Source organism: Micropterus salmoides, unplaced genomic scaffold (assembly GCF_014851395.1).
Source record: "Micropterus salmoides isolate LMB-PRFRI ecotype aquatic unplaced genomic scaffold, ASM1485139v1 Ms_hic_scaffold_14, whole genome shotgun sequence".
In the NCBI taxonomy this organism is placed as follows: Eukaryota; Metazoa; Chordata; class Actinopteri; order Centrarchiformes; family Centrarchidae; genus Micropterus; species Micropterus salmoides.
Window position 1 is genome coordinate 26,474,935 of NW_024040485.1, and position 19,386 is coordinate 26,494,320.

General features: G+C 40.3%; 1 protein-coding gene across 2 annotated transcripts; it reads right to left on the bottom strand.

Annotated features, from left to right (window-relative positions):
- Positions 1-208: 208 nt before the first annotated feature.
- Positions 209-19,334, bottom strand: ankrd33bb (ankyrin repeat domain 33Bb). 2 transcript variants are annotated; one of them, XM_038718795.1, is made up of 6 exons: positions 18,881-19,334; positions 13,991-14,126; positions 8,361-8,490; positions 4,317-4,457; positions 3,970-4,133; positions 210-3,822 (listed from the first exon to the last, which is right to left on the bottom strand). In XM_038718795.1, exons 2-6 carry the CDS (start codon positions 14,099-14,101, stop codon positions 3,175-3,177), a joined length of 1,194 nt encoding a protein of 397 aa, XP_038574723.1. In that variant the 5' UTR covers positions 14,102-14,126; positions 18,881-19,334; the 3' UTR covers positions 210-3,174. The 2 variants fall into 2 exon arrangements, with proteins under 2 accessions (XP_038574724.1, XP_038574723.1); XM_038718796.1 differs by lacking the exons at positions 13,991-14,126; positions 18,881-19,334 and adding an exon at positions 11,798-12,286 and having other exon boundaries at positions 209-3,822.
- Positions 19,335-19,386: the final 52 nt, after the last annotated feature.

Consider the following 19,386-nt stretch of genomic DNA (forward strand, 5'->3'; position numbering starts at 1 on the left):
TCCGAGTACTCTGAGGCTTGGGTGAGTTTACAGTACACAAAACTCCTTCCAGAGTTTCACTGATTCTTTGTCAGTTCTTCATGAATGCCCATGCAGACATTTCAGCCACAGACCATCGTCCTTGAGAAAACACAATGTTAGTGTGTATTCACTGTACAGTTTTTTTTCCCCCACCAAAACACACATTTCAGACTGCTGATGAGCAAAGTTTTGACAGAACATTGTATTTTTCGCTTTTACAATTTCTGGTTTCGTCCACTTAAGTCACTGCTTCATGAAGTGGTAAGAGTAAAGTATTATTCATAAAACACTGTGGCAGGATGGCTACATCGTGAATCGCTGTGGTGACATTAAGTGATTGTTCAGTTTGGCAGAGCATCACAAACAAGTTTACTACAGCCACTGGGATGATATTTTGCTGTAATGAAAAAACAGAAAGATGTTACACAATTAGAGGCTTCATTAAAACTTTTTGAAAATGTCCTCCTACAGTTTATCGCTGCATGGCAAAGAGGTGCATGAAACTGACCTATAAGCCCTTTATTTTACATATCTGAAAGGAGAGCTGAACTTGATTATTCACAATCGATGAGAAACGAAGGTCCAAAAAAAGATCCATTTGGTAAATCACAGTATTTCCTCAGAAGCCAATGACAGGGTGACATGTATTTGTCAGGCCATCCTCCGTTCCCTCTACATGATGTATGGTATCCTCCATCAGCTTCCCTCCTAGTACAAAAAATTGTTAAAGGCGTGTTAGAAATGAGTCTTGTGTTTTGCTATCGATGAGTTCCTTGCAGAAATGTAAAGAAATCTATAGATCCCTTGAACTGTACTTCATTCCATGCAAGAACCGTTCACTGTGGTCCAGTCCCAGAGATCAACAGTTCAAAGTAGAAAAGAGTAGATATAGCTTAGTCATCTCTTTGTGTGCATGTATATAATTATATCGTAATGTTAAAAGAGGTATTTAGTGAGATTTGTCCTGCCTCACAGCGAGTGGTGGCCTTAAGCATCTGGGGGCCCGTTTCATAAACTGATGTGGTCCCTCCAACAATATGACTTTAATCAACAATCACCTAATTTCATAAAACATTTTTGTACATTAAAATATATTTATGTGTAGCCGAGACTTTAACCTTTCATTTGCTGCTAGTTACAATATTCTAACAGAAGGTTTGCCAGAGAAATACGGCAGATTGAAAAGTGTGCCAACCAATCCCATACTAAATGTCGAATGTATGTCGAAGCAACCACAGTCTCCAACGGGAACGGATGCATGAGAACTGCAAGGGGATGAAGAGACAGGTACCTGGACGCGGGCGAGAGATGTGATCCACGACCAGTTCATTATAGTTTATAATAATACAGGGCAGTGAGGATACTTATCAAATCAGTGTATATAGCAAAATTCTGTCTGTAATTGTAAATAAGACTGTACTTGTATAGCATCTTTCTAGTCTTCTGACCACTCAAAGCGCTTTACACTACAAGTCACATTCACACATTCACACACATCCACACACTGATGGCAAAGGCTACCATGCAAGGTGCCAACTGCTCATCAGAAATAAACTAATCATTTACACACAATCTCACACACAGATGGGAGCAATTTGGGGTTCAGTATTTTGCCCAACGACACTTCGACCTGCAGGTTGGGGGGAAACCGCCAACCTTCTGATTAGTGGGCGACCTCTACTCGGTCACAGCACAAAAAGACATCTGTGCTAAGCGCATCACACCCTCACTTTATTATATTGTTTATTTTTAAGAGGGTTTTTGCAGGATTTCTATACCAATCCATTAGCTTTTGCAACATCCGGAATCAACAGGCATTGATTTTTACTTTTGTACAGTTTTTAGGGAATTTCCAGTGTTTGCTGCCAGAGGGTGGTAAAGGTAATACATCAGACAGCATATGTCCTGTTAAATCCATATATATATATATATATATATATATATATATATATATATATATATATATATATATATATATATATACAACTACATACAAATACATTTAATGTATTTGTATGTAGTTTCCCTAATTGTGTTTTTATAACAGTCATTCACACTGAACAACTAATGGTGGGCTTCCATGGCTCCAAGTCAAAGCAGGAGATGCATACAGTACCAGTGGACTCTCTTTTTTTTTTTTTTCATTATTTCAGAAGTCAACAAGTCACGGTAGTAACACTAAGCTGTTTATTTTTGGCTCTGCCTTTCCAATTCTCCACAAAGCCCTTGCAAAGCCTGTGAGCTGCCTCCTCAGCTCAGCTGTCAAATACTGCTCATAAGCTCTTCCCCTTCCTTGCAACTACCTGTTGTACTATGTATCAGTGCAAAGTGTCTTCCTGGTTTCCTCCTGCATGCTCAGCGGTCCTTTCCTGTGGCAATCTGCTGTAGCAGCCAGCCACCTATCTTCATATGGCCGTGTCAGAGCTCTCCTCTCCGTCCTGTGAAATCCGTCCGACTGGCTGTCAACTTCCTGCATTTTCAAGCCCCATTTCTCCCCTCTTGATATTCCTCTCTGGCAAATGTGCCTGTCAAATTTCACTTTGTTCAGCCTTTTATCCTGTGTCCTTTACTAGTGTTCTCCAACTCAGCATGACGTCTCATTGCTAGTTTTTGTCTCTCTTGCTAAGCACTTTTCTTTCCCTTAATATTAATCTCTTCCTCTCCTTTGTTTCTGTTTCGTTTACCAAATCTGTCATCATTCTGCGTCCTTTTTTGGTAGCATATATTCATCTAAGCCACTGCTTTAGACAATTTGATGAGCACTTATTTAAATTTTTTTTGCCACATGTCATTGAATTTATGATAAATATAAGCTGCCAACATGGAAAAATGTATGTACAAATACTAAACTGTGTCGATTTTACCCTCCCCGAGCTCCCATACTTTCCACATTGCACCACAAATAATGCCTCACAAATAAAGTGTGTGAACTCAAGTAGAAACAAGGCAAGAAATCCAACAATGTCGGCAAGCTTAGCAAACTAAAACGACAATGAGCACTTACATTCACATTAAACAGAGTCAATTCTTCATGTCAGTTTTTCTAGAACTGCAACACTGTGCATTGTAAGAGCCATGTGAGGGACACACTCAAGCAAGCCATGTCTGGCTTTCTCGGGTAATGTGAACATACAGGTGTACTCCCCTTTCCCCTCATCTCCTCCTTATTAGAGGTAACAATCTTTTCCTCTCCTCCTCCTGCCTCCTCTCTATTCTCTTCATCTTATAGTTCCATTTGGGAATCTGGAGATGGTTGTGGTTACTGCTCCGTGGGATTTTTTCCGGTATAAAGCTCTGAGAAGGGGCTTTGCAGAGTATTACTTTGGGGACCATGATGCCTTCCCGCATGCTGCTTCTCCTCAGCATACTCAGAGGTAGAAGACTTGCTCGCCTTATGGACGCCGCGGCCACGTTGGTCAGCAGCTGCGGCTGGAGGCTGGCCCTCCGATCCCTCGGCTTGGGGATGAGAAGGACCCGTGAGTTCTGGAAAAATTTCTTGTAGTTGTTAAGTCTGTCAGGGCCAAGACGCTTCAGCTCAGCAACCCGTTGCCTCCTCAGGATCTCCTGCACGGCGTGACGACGCTTCCCGATGCACGGTGGGCTGCCTGGACACACTGTGCGGCAAGATATGGCAATGAACGGACTGGAGATACTAGTAGTGATCCGGACCATGTGGTCAAGAACGCCATCATCCACAGGTTTTACCCTGTTGTTGACATAAAACCTATAAGAGCAGCAGGAGAGGAGGTTGATCAAACGCCTCCAGTAGGACTTTGGCTCTCTGGCCTGAGTCACCAGCTCCTGCACAGGAAGATCAAAGAAAATGTTCAAGGAATCATTACAAAAAAGAACACATTTTGAATCTTTGTCTTGAATTTCTCAGAGGGGGATAAAAGCTTTATGTGGTGCATTCAATATGAAGACTGTAGTCATGATGAATTCATTAACCTCCAGCATGGGCCACTCCAGGGAGAATGAGTCACAGAACTGCTCAGCACAGGGCTTTGACATCAGCCGATACATCAGGTAAGCTGTCTCGTATCGACCAGTGAAGAGAGCCCATTCCCTGGGTGTCATATGCCGGCCGTTGTCCCGTGCCTGAATGTCAGCTCCTGGACACATAAGGACTTACTGAAGTACTTATTGCAAGGGACAATCTGCGACTAAAGTTTAACTGCAATCTGCTCATACATGCAAAGGGGATTCCTACCCTGATATATACAGTACATCTAATACTCACAGGCAGAACATTTTCTAGAGCAGATCTATAATGTATGTACTGTATGAGTTTTTACCAGCCAGCATGAGAGCCCTGACGCACTCAGCCCGGCCCTGCATGGCAGCCTTCATCAAAGCTGTGAAACCATGACAGTTCCTCCTCTCGATGTCCAGCCCAGGGAAGTAGTTGAGCAGGTAGTGAGAGATAAGCATATGACCTGCCGAACAGAGGGAAACACGGGCATGTGTTATGGTTTCTCCAGTTTAGCACTAACAAAGCCTCTTCTGATATATCTCCCATATTATCTTTTGTTTTCTATAACCACTCTTTTTTTTAATTTTTTTTATAGATATTCATAATTATTTCAGTCATGGTGTGGCAATAGGGATGGCAATGTTGGGCGGTCGGTCAGTTGGTCCACCATTTTGGTCCAGACCGAAATTTGGTACGCTGTATATTTATGGTGTTGTCATGTTTAGTGCTAATTAACAAACAGCATGCTAACACTGCGTGACATGAGATGGTAAACATTATAAACATTACCTGCTGAACCTCACCATTGTCTTTGTGAGCATGTTAGCAATGCTGTTAGCATTTAGCTCAAAGCACTGCTGTGCCTAAGTACCTGTACAGTGCTGCTAGCTTAGCTATACTCTTGGTCTTGTTAATGCATACGCACAAATGAGTACTTTATGCTCATGAATCAGTCTCCAGTTGTTACTCCAGTCAGTAAGTTATGGAACAGCACCAAGATTGTTAGTGGTAGGCTAGCAGCTGTGTTTTAGTAATATTACATATAATTTGGGTAATTCCTTAATATTGTTATCACATTCATTAAACTTGTCCCCATTTTTTTATACACTTGCTAAATACATATACATGCTAAATTAGATGCTGTTTCAAAAATACTGGTCGGCTTTTCAGCTTTTTTTTTCAGTCACAGTTTTGTGATAACCTCAGTTGCAACCTGATTTCAAGCTGATATTTTGCCAGCCACTCTGGGGACTGAACAAGTCACTTCACCGTTGCTGATGGGATTTGTAGTCAAACTGCTTTTTACCATTCAACACAGCTTCTTAAAAGTCCACAACCTCAGTTCCTAATTGAGAAAATCCAGTCTAAATCCAGGCTAATGAAACGGTCTGATCCCTGAAACTCCTTGAAGTGAGAACAATGCAGAGTTTCAGTACGCAACAAGAATCCATTAAGGAGATACAGATAGAAGCATGGTTGAACTGAACGGTAAGGAGGATGGATTTAAATGGGAGTTAACCTCTGATAACCTGGGTTTAATTCTCAACACTTGTCTAGACACCTTCTACCTTCAGTGAAGGATTTTATGGAAAGTTTTTCTTCTAGTGTATTCGACCACTCTTCTGCAGTCGTGTGTACTCACAGTCTTGCGCACCTGTTCCCCTGAGGTGTTGCAGAGTACTTTGTCATGAAGGGGGATCGATACATCTTTTAATGAAGCAGAAAATGAAGAGTAGTCTGCAGCTATTAATCACAGGCCACAGAGAGCCATTCATCATCATTACTAGCTGAGAGGCCAGGGCACCATGTCTGACACATGTGGCTGCATCACTATAAAATTACTTAAGCATGGTACTTTGTAATACCAGCAAATAAATTCTTGCATCTGGAAGCACCAGACCTCATAATATGCTTTGTGCTTTAATTTTGAAACTCAATTCTCTGCTGTAAATTAGGCATGATTTAAGTTATATGAAACTCAACAACTTCGCAACCATCTCATCATAATCTTTTGGTGAGCATTCAAATAGATACTTGCAACGATGATTCCAGTTGCTTTGGAAATTCACTCAATGGTTAAAAAGTAAATTGAGCTTTTTACATATGAGGCTGGTTTACGTTTAAGCTTGTGCTGTGCAGCTCTTTTAATTTCTATCAGAAAAGATGGCATCGCCATTTAAAGCGAGATTATACTTCTACTAAACAGCAGCCAATTACAATTATTAAGTGGCAATTACAGGATCATGGCACGTTTAATTTTCTTTTAATTACAGCATTATTTTGAGGATTTTTTTGTGGCTCTGGCCATCAATTATGATGGTTATCGTGGTTATGATAACACTGTACTCACGACAGTCTCTACTGGAATCTCAGAACACAGCATAATTCACAAAAAACAGGTTGTAAACAAGTTTAGAAAAATAAAATTATAACCGAAAATGTTTACTGTACTGTACGTCCACACTTTTGGTTTTACGTCCAATGGTAGCTAATCTGGCGAAACTCTGTGCTTGTTTGCTGGATCTAGTTTTATCACTATTTCCACGCTCCAAAGTCTCACCAATATTTTGGGGAGTACAATGTAAGAAGTGATGGTCGGAGCGCTGAGAAAAAAAGACAAAATAACAATAAATCTGTAATAAACCATAGTTTCTTTTAGGTTGCTGTAAAGACATCAGTGAAAGAGGCCACAACCATTTTTCCTGGTAAGGTACGGTGTGTTAATTATTCTCCTGTACTTTATCCTGTATTTTTTAGATAAAACCCCTGAAATGTTTGTCTCTGACTTGCTAAAATGGTGGTTAACAGTAGCACAAGAAGAGAATAGTCATAAAGTCTGCAAACAGACAGCTTAAGTACACGGTCACTGCTGTTTATTACAGCAATGCGTCAATGCAGCTGCCATATTGGTATAGTGAAGCAAAGACTCCTAATGAATGTAAGTCTATCAAGGCAGAAGGTCTCTCCACAATTAAAAATAACTTTCCAGCTGTTTGGTTAGTCAAAAATGCCAGATATGTATTTATGATACAAGATACATTTGCAACTAAAAGCATGTTTTTTTTTTTACACCAAAATCCTATCTATTGTAGATATTAACAGTAATATTTCTATGGGATTTGAGATTAATTTACCCAATGTAATTAATAACTACATTCTTTTTCTTACTTCATTGTAAAATGGCTGCCATGACATAATTTTTTTTTAATATGGTTTTCAAAATAAATAGACTTAAAATTACGCTTATAGTAAAATATTCATATTTAACTAATTTACATTTTAAGTCACAAATTATTTGTAAAAATGATAGTGTTTGAGCAGGGTCATGCAGAGCTGCAGTGTAACAGTTAAGTAAGCGTCAGGTAACATGCTTTTGTAGCTAGGTTAGTGCAATGAAACATAACATACAACGTAGGACTACAGAAAACAATTATAAATAGAGCAACACAGCTAATTTTACAATTATGATTTTTAGCATCTTTTTTTTCTTTACCTGACATAAATTAGTATCAGGACAGTCACTTAACTTTATGCTTAAAAGAAGGATTACTTATTGTGGTAATCAAATTTGACATCTTAGTAACAGATAAGATAGTTTGTAAAATAACTTTGCATCTGTGAAATACGATTCCCTGTTGGGTGATTTTGGCATTTCTTTCATTAGAACATCAAAAGCAGCACAGAAGTCTGGCATTTAGTATTTGAACTGGCCAGAACCCGCTACAATGCATCTCACAAGCCAGATGTGGGGTGTGTGTGTGTGTATATATATATATATATATCTTTGTGCTAAACCAGTCCAAATACAGCTGTAGCAGTAAAACCCATCGGTGTACTGACCTAAGCAACAGTGAATTGTATTGTTAATGAATTCAACTTTTCATTCGATTGAGGAAGATTGTGTTATTTCTAATTAAATAAGTTCAAACAATTGTAACAAAGGTGCTCTTTGGTGGGGAACAAAAAAGTTCAAAAGAGAATGAAAGTCCAAGGCAAAAAACAGTAATTCAGATGGCTGTTTCACGGTCAAATAAATAACATAAAATAAAAACATAGACAATCCTTGTATATGTTAAAAATTGAGCTGTGGAACAACTCATGCGTAACGGCACAAACAATGTTTGTGAGATAATTAGGGAGATCTCAATCAACTACAGTCTGAACAAACCCACACAGTCCAGAAGAGAGGTCTAATCAGCCTAATAAGTCAAAACAACTAGACCCTTACTGCGAAGGGCCTTTTTAAGAAATAACAGCGCCATGTCCACCAGTATCAGTTAAAGGCCCTTTTTTATTTGTTTACGATAATTATACCGATAGATGTTTTAAATTTCAAAATGTATTCAAATGCCTTCGGTGTGTTTACCTGCTTGCGCTGCTATAATAAGAGCAGTGTTGCCCTCGTTGTCCTGCCAGTTAACATCAAGATACGGGCACTGAGAGAGGGCGATGACCACATCCACGTAGCCATGGTAGCACGCCATAATCAGGCCAGACTGAAACACAAAGAAAGAGCGCTTATCAGTCATGTTTTCTACAAGAATGTGAAGAAAGACATCAGATCAGCAAGAGTTAGCCACACTGCAGTATGGGTATTATGTCTCAGGTACAGATAAGAACAGTCAAAATAATTGGGGGCAGTATTTAACAATTAGTGTTAGTGTGACGTTGAGGTATTCAGTCATCCCTGACCGCCTAAAAAACTGAGGACACAGCGCAAACTGAACTGGATGTGGTGGTGAACGCTGTCTAGTCCACCTTGGTTTAAAGTTGGAAGTCAAATTTGATCTTTCAGCCATAATTTCTATCAGTTATGACAACATTTTCTCACCAACCTAACTGCAACTGTAATCTTATCTAGACTCAATGTGAGTGCTCTTGTAGCATCCCTCAATTTCAGAGGAAAAAAGTGTACATGTACAACTCTGACCTCATTTACACCCGACATTATCATACAATCTGTAGGTGGATATTTATCTGGATGAGAAAAAAACATGTTAAAAACACGCAACAATGCAAGGTGTAAATGCACACAGGATGCAATGTGATCACATGGGTCAGATGTCATTATCCAGGACATGTATCCAGATAGAGTTCACTTTTTAATACCGGGTGTAAATGGGTCACAGTTAAATTAGAAAGTCATTCTACAAAATCAAATAGATGCGTATAACAGACAGAAATGTATGGATTATCTCTGTATCCCAGAGATAGAAACACTGGACTCCCAACATGCTGATTTGAACAGAACACCCAACCATTTCAATGCACAAACATTTTAACAATATTTTAAATAAATCATATAAAGTAGCCCTGCAGAAAGGCTTCTCTGCTGGTTTGTATCACTAACCAAACCCTAACTTGGCCTATACGACTCTGAAGCTTTTCAGTCTGCAGTTGTGATACAAAAAGATTTACGATCCACATTTTTATTATATCCCACCAATTTAGTGTCATTCTGTTGTACCATTAAAGGTACAGCTATAGAGCTTTTCTTCATACAGAAAGCATGAGTAAGGTGATATAAGGTTGGTGCAGCACATTCAGAAGGCCAGCCTGCTTCTCATGTCTATTTACAAATAGATTGTGTCAAGTTTTGTTTTTTTGCTGGAGCACAGTACAAACAGCGAGTAACAGTGATTCAGCTCATTTCCATGTCTGCATAACTATGCTATGTCAACACATCACAGTACTCCAGGACAATCCTTCCCTGTCTGTTTCTATAACCAAATAGTATCTTTTACCTAATGCTCAGTTCACTGTCTATAAGCAAACCCTTTAAAAGCTGAGCCGTGATGGCCCGATGGTCCTTGACATAGTCACTGTGCACTTTCCACTCTCCATCTGTCACTGGAGGCTTAACCAACTGCTCTGAAACTTCCTTCAGGATTTGACCTTCAATGGCTCGTTGGTGTTCAGGAGATGCCACAAGGATCAGCTGGCCTGACCGCAAAACCTGATGTGACTGCTGGTGAGAAAAACAGTTCTCTCAGGGTCAACATGATTTTTATCCTTCCTTCCTGTACCTGTACTTATAGCATCGATTATAGCATAATACATTATATATCAAAAACACTGACTTTTTAACGAAATTCTATATTTTAGACTTCAGATTTTATGTAATTGAATTTACAATCACAAAATCTCAACTGTTTGTGAGTTCTGATTGACCTGTAAGGTGTGGACATAACATTTAAAAGGTACAATGTGTAAGATTTGGTCAGAATTTTGGTTTAAAACATGAAATGAACTTACATGATTAACAGAATGTGGAGAAGAAACCGCTCTGACTTTATTGTCAATGGTATCTATGTATTGTGTTGCAGAGATATCTACAGAAGTTAGCATGCTAACCAGCTAGCCTCAGCCCATCCTGTTTTATAATACTGCTTGTGTCTCAAGATGCAATAGTGTGTCACTGTAGTGTCCAGTCTGCCCTTAGTCCAACATGAGAGGATGAAGTAGAGCTACCCCGGGAAATTGCCAATCAATGCTACTGCACAAGCTGCTTTTCCTCATGCTCCTACGCTATCTCTGCTTTGTTGTCCCCGGCCATCACTTCTAATTCCCTGTCTCTGACTGGGCCTGAAATCGCCATTGTCCGGTGACACACAGGAGGCCAAAATGGTGCATGTGGCAAGAATTACACATTAGACTAGATTTACTAAAGGCTTGCGTGAGTAAAAACGTGTTCAAACTTGATATCACCAACAAGTTAACACATAAGCTGATCTACCAACTGTGTGCACGCAGAACGACGTCTTCAAAAAGTGTTAGATGCCACCTGTTGTTCATTTACTACTTTTGCCTTATTGAATATGCAATTTGGGGTGTTTCAACTTTATTGTGCAAAGTAATGGGAGGGTAACATGCAAATACATTTATTTATTACACGCAATGTGATCTTACAAGCCTAAACGCAATTTCATGTGAGTGCAACAGCATCTGTATTTAATACGTTTGAAAGGAAGGTGCAAACCGCCAAGTGCTGTGCAGAGATGGCTGCTGTTATTGTTGGGAGAAGGAGACACAGCCGTAATGAAAGAAGATGTAGAGAAATTAAAAAAAATAAGATAATATTATTCTATATCCAATATATAGAAATAAAAGTATTTTATTTTATTTATTCAATGAACTATATGAATAGAATTGTTTTTTTGTATTTTCCTTTAGCTTTGGCAATACTGTTGTATTAATATTCATGCCAATAAAGCAAATTTTGTTTCGACCTGACTTCTTTTCTCCGTGAGATGGAAGAATTGAGAAAGTTGCGTGGCGCTGTGGAGAGCCCCCAGCTGCAGTGCATGGATCACGTGTAAAATTCATCCAGCCAACGGGAAAGATCACCAACTGTTCACAGTGCGCTGGTCATAATAGCAACACAACCCATTGTAGGTATCGGAGAGTTAATGGGGTGTTGGGGTGTACAGGGCCAGGGATAGACTGCGGAACAGTGCAGACGGTCAGTGATTGTTCCCTCTGGCTGGATGAAGCACGATCTGCTAACCCCAGCAGAAACAGCTAGCTGGGGATTTCCCAAAGCCGTTTTTCAAGTGTGCTTTCCCAAGTACTTTTTTTTATTTGGGATAAACAGAATGAAACAAACCAAGGTTTTTATGCAGTGGCTGCTTTCCCTCCTGACTCTTCATGGCGGAAACCATTAAAACACGCAAAACCCTCATTCGGTTTCCATCAGTATGTTGTAAACACAATGAAGACTTTCCTAGTTTCAAGCTGACTGTGAAAACAAAACCAGAAGTGCCTCAAAAAAACAATACTTCATTAAAATGCGTAGACACCTACTCTTCTGTTCCTATCCGTCTCTTTCACTTCCTCTTCAGTCACTCCTTGCCTGATCATAATCTTGACAATGATGGAGTTGTTGTTGCAGCAGGCCTTAAAAAGGGAAATGGGCTCGGGGCTCTCAGGACTTGGTAAGAGGTACATGTGGGACACAACTGAATTGTCTGGGGGATAGAAAGAATCGTCCGAGGCAACGCTTCGTGTGTCAGAGTGATCCGGCAGGGCATCGAAGTCCAACTCCTCAAACTCTTGGTAGATATCATCCTCATCCTCCCAGTAGTTTTGTATATAATCAGCTTCATTGTCCTCGCCGTTGTCCTCTCCTGACATCTCACACTCATCCCCATTTTCATTGGTGATGGACATGACAAGAGTATCCTTAGAAACATTATTATTCCTAAATTCCATCGTACCCAGTCCCACACCTCCGGACACTCCATTCTCTCGAATCTTTGAACCTTCGCCTTGTTCCTCTGTTATTAACACCATTTAAACTGTCCCCTGCCCCAACACACCTTTTAAAATGATTGTGGGGTGCCAGGACAACTCTAGGAGGACCCAGAGTTTATGTCCACCATCCTGCTGCAAAATGTTGTCTCATCCTACCTGACAAACATTGAATTCTGCCACGCTATTTACTTCTATCCCTTTCTGTCAGGTTTCCCAAGAGATCACACAGGTCACAGGGGAGGCATGTGAACATTACAATCCTTCGTCATTGTTGGATAAGTCTTATTAGGATGTCACAGAGGTTTGGATTCCCCAAAACTCCACAAGACAACGTCAACAAGAAAGGTCTGATCATATGCATGATCTGAGGAGTTACAAAGGCCACTGCACCAAAAGCGTCCTCCGTCACATCGTTTGATCATGGCCTCAGAACGTAGATGGACAGCTTGAATTCCTGAATTCTTGAGGAGAAGTTCAAGCTAAAGTTGTCCTCTTGAAAGTAGAAGAACAGGCAGTCGTCTATGTTCAACAATCATCAGCGCTAAAACAACTAATCCTGTGTTTCCCGTGGAGAAACACTGAGCTTCCTTTGATGATGGCCAGCAATGGGATGAGACATACTCTTGAACCGACACATGATAATCCCTTTAGTGGCTCTCTCTCTCTCTTTAGCTCTAGCTGTTCTGTCGCCCTCCCCAGTGACAAGAGAGTTTAAATGTTTTGTGCTGGAATACAATAAAGTGTACCATTTCATTTTACAAGTACAGAGGGAATGTCTAAACTGTTTAAGATCTATAGATGTTTTACAAAGACAACAGAAGAAGTCAAGGAAGTGTGTTCTTTTTACAAGACAAAAAAAAGCACTAAAAAGAGTAATTATGTAAAATAAATGCAACAAATGTAGAGGCAGACCTTCAAATCAATGCTGATCTTTACACCGAGATTACACCAATGTTGTATGTACTACCTTTGATCTGACAGAGATATCCTTAACAGAGAATTTAAATCATTAGTGCAACTTGTCAAGCCAACTCCTCCCCCCTCTGGTTTCACCTTCTGCTGCACTTAACACTGCCAGCTTAAATTGGATTCCTCAACCACGTAACTTCATTTGTGAACAGGGTACAGTGGAAGGACGGGGATCACCCTAAACCAAGACAGTGCAAGCCCTAAACAGAGTGCAAGCCCTAATATGACCTTCAGAAGTGTCAAAGGCATAACTTTTGGCAATGAAAAACACTCTACACTAAGACTATGTATCAAAATGGATAACAGAATAGCATGACAGAAAGTAATTAAGCAGACAGTAAAAATGCTCTCACTGCATGCAAATCGAAACCACCATAATAACTGGAATGTGAAATTTAACCATTATAACTTAATATTTAAATTTGAATACTTAATTGATTAATAACACTGAAACATTTTGCTTTGAAAACCATCATGTCTGATTGAATGTGGTTTGAATATCCAGCAGTTAACTTCAACTGGTGCGATTTAAAAACACTTGATTTTAGGAGTGTCCAATATTCAAAACATTTATCAAGTCTATCAAATTGAGTTCTAAAACTTTAACCCAAAAGCAGATTTTTTGGCCACATGGGTTCAGCAGAAATAAGTTGTTAACTAGGGTAGGGCAGTATATACCAGTAAAAATATGTCCACCAACACCCTTTCCTCCAAGGGAGCTCTCTGATGTTTATTTGGGCCAGGCTATGTAGCAAATAAGGGCTGGATACTCACATGAGCTTGTGAACTTGCGGGTGCCTCAGCTGCCTCGCAAGGTAACGTGATTTGGGTAACAAGACTGCTTAACACGTTCCTACATGACGTGAGAGCGACAGTCAGTGGCATTAAGGCGCCATTGGTTTACCAACCGCTGCAGAAGAGAATGACATGACATGAGACATAGAGGTACATGATGACCAGACATTTGCACACTGTAGTTTGTTTTGACAGTGTTTTGTCATCTTTTTTAAATGAAAGATTAGCATATGCCGCAGGAAATCAATTTTTTTTCATTTGCTAATCTTTCAAATTCAAAATGAGGTGATTTTTATATTGCACTGGCTGGTATTTATAGGTTAACTTTAAAAAACTTGAAATTATTGTTCTCATTTAAAGACCTTAAAACCTTAAAGTTTCCATTTTGAAAGAAAGCATTGTTCCCTAATGCTGCCTCAACTTCAGCTGAAACTAGCTAACATAAGCATTGCTAAGCAGTGAGTGCCCTGGGGCCTGTACTACGAAGCAGGATTTGACATTAATGATAAAGTCAGGTTTAACCCTGGGTTTTCACGGTGATGGTGGTTCACTTCTTATCAAGGTACATTGCCATGGTAACTTATGCTGAATGGCTAACCTGCTCCGTAGCAGGTTACGTTTGAGATAAGACATCAGTGTTATACAAATACCACCTCCAGACCAATCTATTCTCTTAGACGCATAACCATCCGTAGAACATCCCACAGACTCTAAAGGCTACGTTTTTGTTTGCTGTGGGTGATGAGGAGATTCTTTCTATAGCGATATCATCATACAGAGACTGATTGAAGCACTAAGCCTTGTAGGACTTTTATACTTTTTAAATATGACAGTAAGCCTACTTACCGCTTTGAAATGTTTTTATATTTTTTATTTGGTCCGAAGTTATTTTCACACAGCCCAACTCATCTTTTATGTGAACCCGCTCATGGCTGGATTGGGAAACGCTGGTTTGATTTACAGAGTTGATAACCAGCTAACGATTGTTAGGGTTAGTAAAGCCAGATAACGAAAACATATCCTTGGTATGTTGAACTTGCTGCACAGTACAGGCCCCAGGTCCATATCATATCATATTATTATTAAAATGATTAGGCGTTAGACCGATAGTGACCGACAGTGATAGCTCTGTAGGGCTGAGCAGAACTCCAGAGTAAGACAAAAATAATCTCTACTCTTCCGAGCTTTAGCTTCTTTCTTTTTGGTTCACTGTCACTGCTCTTGGTTAGCAGCTGTTGTAAAAATCCACTGTGCTTTACCTGCCCAGCACCAAATAGCAAACAGACAAAGTTAGAGACTAGCTGGTGAACTAAGTGGGGCATTTAGCAGCTAAAGACCCAGACTCATTGTTCATAGAGAGCAATTATTATATTACACGACAATGATCGTTTCATTGTGTCTGGATGTGTAGGAAACTGTTTTATATCAACTTCAGATAATGTCTCAGAGTTCACGGCTTATTTCCACTGCCCCATGTGGCCAAAAAAACAACAAACAAACAAACAAAAACAAAGTTACTGCAGGTTTAAAATAACTATCCTAGTTAGATTGAATGTTCAAGTTTGAATTTTTTAGCTTGAAATTTGGGACTGAGTTTCTCAAATCCAATTTGAACAACCTGATTTTTTCACTTTTAGATCACATCCCCAAAAATATACTTATCAATGCACTACTGCATAATCATCACTAGAAAGTAGCTTATGGAAACTTTAAAGAGAGAAATTTAGACCACACCTTGTCAGATAGATGGTTTTCAAAGTAAAATATTTCAATGCAATAAATTTAGCGCCATTAAATTTAAAGTAGAATTATTAAGTCTTATATTTGCTTCCGTATATCTGCTAAGTTTGCATTGATACAAAATACAATTTACTACAGTAGTTTTGGATTGCAGTGACCAGTTTGGGTTGTAAATCAGTGTAGTTCACCTGGTCATGAACTGAGGAGCTGACCTGAGCATGTGTGTCAGACAGTTCAGGATTCAAGTGTTTTGTGCCGACTGCCTTGGGCAGGAAAGGTTTGCCACGCGAGGACACAGTTCACACAGAGGCTACATCTTTTCAGGCACAGAAACACTAATCTCTAGCTGTTAAAGCCTGCCTTTCCTGAAACACACTACACCATTCTGTGTAATACGCTGCCCTTCACTAGTACTTTCAAAAAGGTAAATTTGTTTTCTTTGAACAAGGTATGAAATTTCTTGTGTAAAGTAGTAACCTGTGCCAGAGGACATACAGTGTAGATTTACAATTGTTTTTTTTGCCTGAAAAATATATCAAAACTCTCTATATGACACAGCACTAATCTCTTCAGAGCTCCTTAAGCAGGGGCAAATCACAGACACTTAGTCAATCCCATTGTAATTTTTTTTGAAGCACAAGTTGGAAAAATCTGATTTAGCCCGACAGTTGAAATCTTGTTTCAGCTGCATACGCTGCTAATCTCCACATGGCTTCCAAAATGGTTAATTGGATTGAACAGAAATAGCCCCACATCCTGTTTCGTAGAGCTGCACTTTCCAGGAGTACCAGACGCTATCCCAAATCAGAATTGGGCTGATGTTGAGTAGAGTTTAAAGACATTTTCTCTCTTCTCAGGCATTTCTCAGACAGAGGTGGAGAGGATCATAAGGTGCATGAAATCCTCCACATGCTCACTGGACCCTCTCCCCACATCATTATTAAAATCCAATATTACAGCCATCAGTCCATTGATCACAGCAATCCTCAACCAGTCACTCAAATCCGGTCAGGTCCCTCCAGTTCTCAAAAATTGCAGTTATCCGCCCCCATCTGAAAAAGCCGTCACTTGACCCCGACATCCTGGCTCATTACAGACCCATTTCAAACCTGCCGTTTTTGTCCAAAGTCCTGGAAAAAGTTGTTGCAGCCCAACTCCACAATCACCTTCACATCCATAACATATATGAAAAATTTCAGTCCGGTTTTCGAGCAGCACACAGCACGGAGACAGCCCTGGTCCGCGTCACAAATGACCTACTTATGACTGCAGACCAGGGCTTACCATCTCTCCTCCTCCTACTGGACCTGTCGGCCGCCTTTGACACTGTGGATCACAACATCCTGCTTCACCGTCTCCAGTTTATGGTAGGACTTTCTGGGACTACACTAGGCTGGTTCCAGTCTTATCTCACAGCCAGGACGGAGTATGTGGCTCTAGGACAGTCCCAATCATCACCCCACACAGTCAGCTGTGGAGTGCCACAAGGGTCCGTCCTTGGTCCAGTCTACTTACTACCCCTCGGTCACATCATCCATAAACACAAAGTTTCATTCCATTGTTACGCAGATGATACACAACTATACATAAAAATGGACTCTACACTCCCCTCAGCTCTGCCATCTGCACTTCAGGTTTGCCTGGAGGAGATAAGGGCATGGATGGCTGACAACTTTCTTCAACTAAATAGCAGCAAAACCGAAGCCATCCTGATCGGTACTCCACATCAAACCCAGTCCGCCTCCCTCAGCAGTATATCCATTTTTGGTCATCACATTCCCCTGTCTACTTCTGTTACAAACCTTGGAGTCAGACTTGACTCAAATCTCACATTCGACACTCACATCCGTCACCTCTGTAAGGTCTCCTTCCTCCACCTCAAAAACATCGCCAAACTCCGCCCCTCCCTCTCACAACTAGATGCTGAGAAGTTGATCCATGCCTTTATCTCCTCCAGGCTGGACTACTGTAATGCCCTCCTCGTCGGGATCCCTGGCAGGAGACTGCAAAAGCTCCAGCATATTCAGAACTGCGCTGCCCGGGTCCTGACGAGGAGGCGCAAATATGACCATATCACTCCAGTCCTGAAATCCCTCCACTGGCTGCCCATTCAATACAGAATTCAATATAAAATCTGTCTCCTTACCCACCAGTGCATACATGGAACTGCCCCTGCCTACCTCAGTGAACTCCTCACCCCACTCACCACCTTAAGAAACCTCCGCTCCTCCACCTCTACCCACTGCCTGCACCAACCAAGGACTAAACTCTCCACCATGGGAGACAGGGCCTTCCAGGCAGTCGCCCCACGGCTCTGGAATGCCCTCCCAGAGCCCCTAAGGGCCCCACAAACTCTGGAGGTTTTTAAGAAGGGCCTAGAGACTTTTTATTTCAAAAGGCCTTTTAACAGTCATGGTTTTAAATTTTTGTTACGGTGTTTTATTGCGATTGTTATTTTCTGGAACTGTTTTTAACCCCTTGTTGTTGTAGCACTTTGAGATTTCCCTGAAATGTAAAGTGCATTATAAATAAAATTTATTATTATTATTATTAGAGTTTTTTATTGAAGTTGAATGATGTTATGGAATTTAGTCTGTGTTCTTTGTGAGCACGTACTTTATTATACTCCCAATAAATTAATATGAATGTGATCAGTTTCTCATCTGATCCACAAATAAATCAACAGTGGAAACTCATTGTCAAAGGCAATGAGAGAGAAAGTGTTTACTCTTAATCTGTTGAACTACTGAACATCTATGTGCTGAGAAGTTTTGACAGGCCAGTAGCCCAATACACAATCATGTACTTCCATGTGTACCGGACTAATTAGACTACTAAGTGAAGCCTAAAAAGACAGGTCACACGCAAAAAGCATGATAGCAATATGTTGATCATAAAACTGATTTAATAGACAGATGTGAGAAAACCTAAAAATGCAACTAAAGACAAAACTTGGAAGCCGGGATAAAAGCTGGTCACCATAGAGAACGGTAAGACTTGATAATCATTTAAATAGGTGCACACTTTCAGACGGTCTCTCCTAGTGACAGAGATAGTTGTGTGAAGAATGAAAAAGAGTAGAAAGAGAAAAGAGTTTGAGAGAAGGTCAAATGCTGCACTCTTTCTCACCTCCACACAGCTGGCCAATTATGGTGTGAAGTGGGCATCACTGTTCAACTATCCGTTCAAGAGTGTTCAAACCTATGGAGCCTTCAGTGGGAATGACCTGTGTAAAAGAAAAAAATCAACTCATACACAATTGATGCTCCTTGATACATTAAAAGGGAAAAAAACAAGGCAATTCAAGCCATTCTTCTACAATACAAATAAAAGCAGATGAAGAGAGACCAACAAGGCCAATTTCATTTGTTTTGACATGCAGATACATTATATCACTCTTGAGCTGGCTTGTGCGCCCGTAGAACAAAACAATGTGTATTTCCGTTCTTCATCACAGGTTGCCTTCTCAGATTCATTTATTTGAATCAGACCTGCGGATGAATAATTATCCAGTAATTCACAAGGGGGGGAAAAAAAATAATTGTGTTGCAGGAATTTGTTTTTCCTTTCCTATCATGTTAATCATCTCGCCACTCCTGAGACTTATCTTGCAACCCCCCACAGGCGACACAACA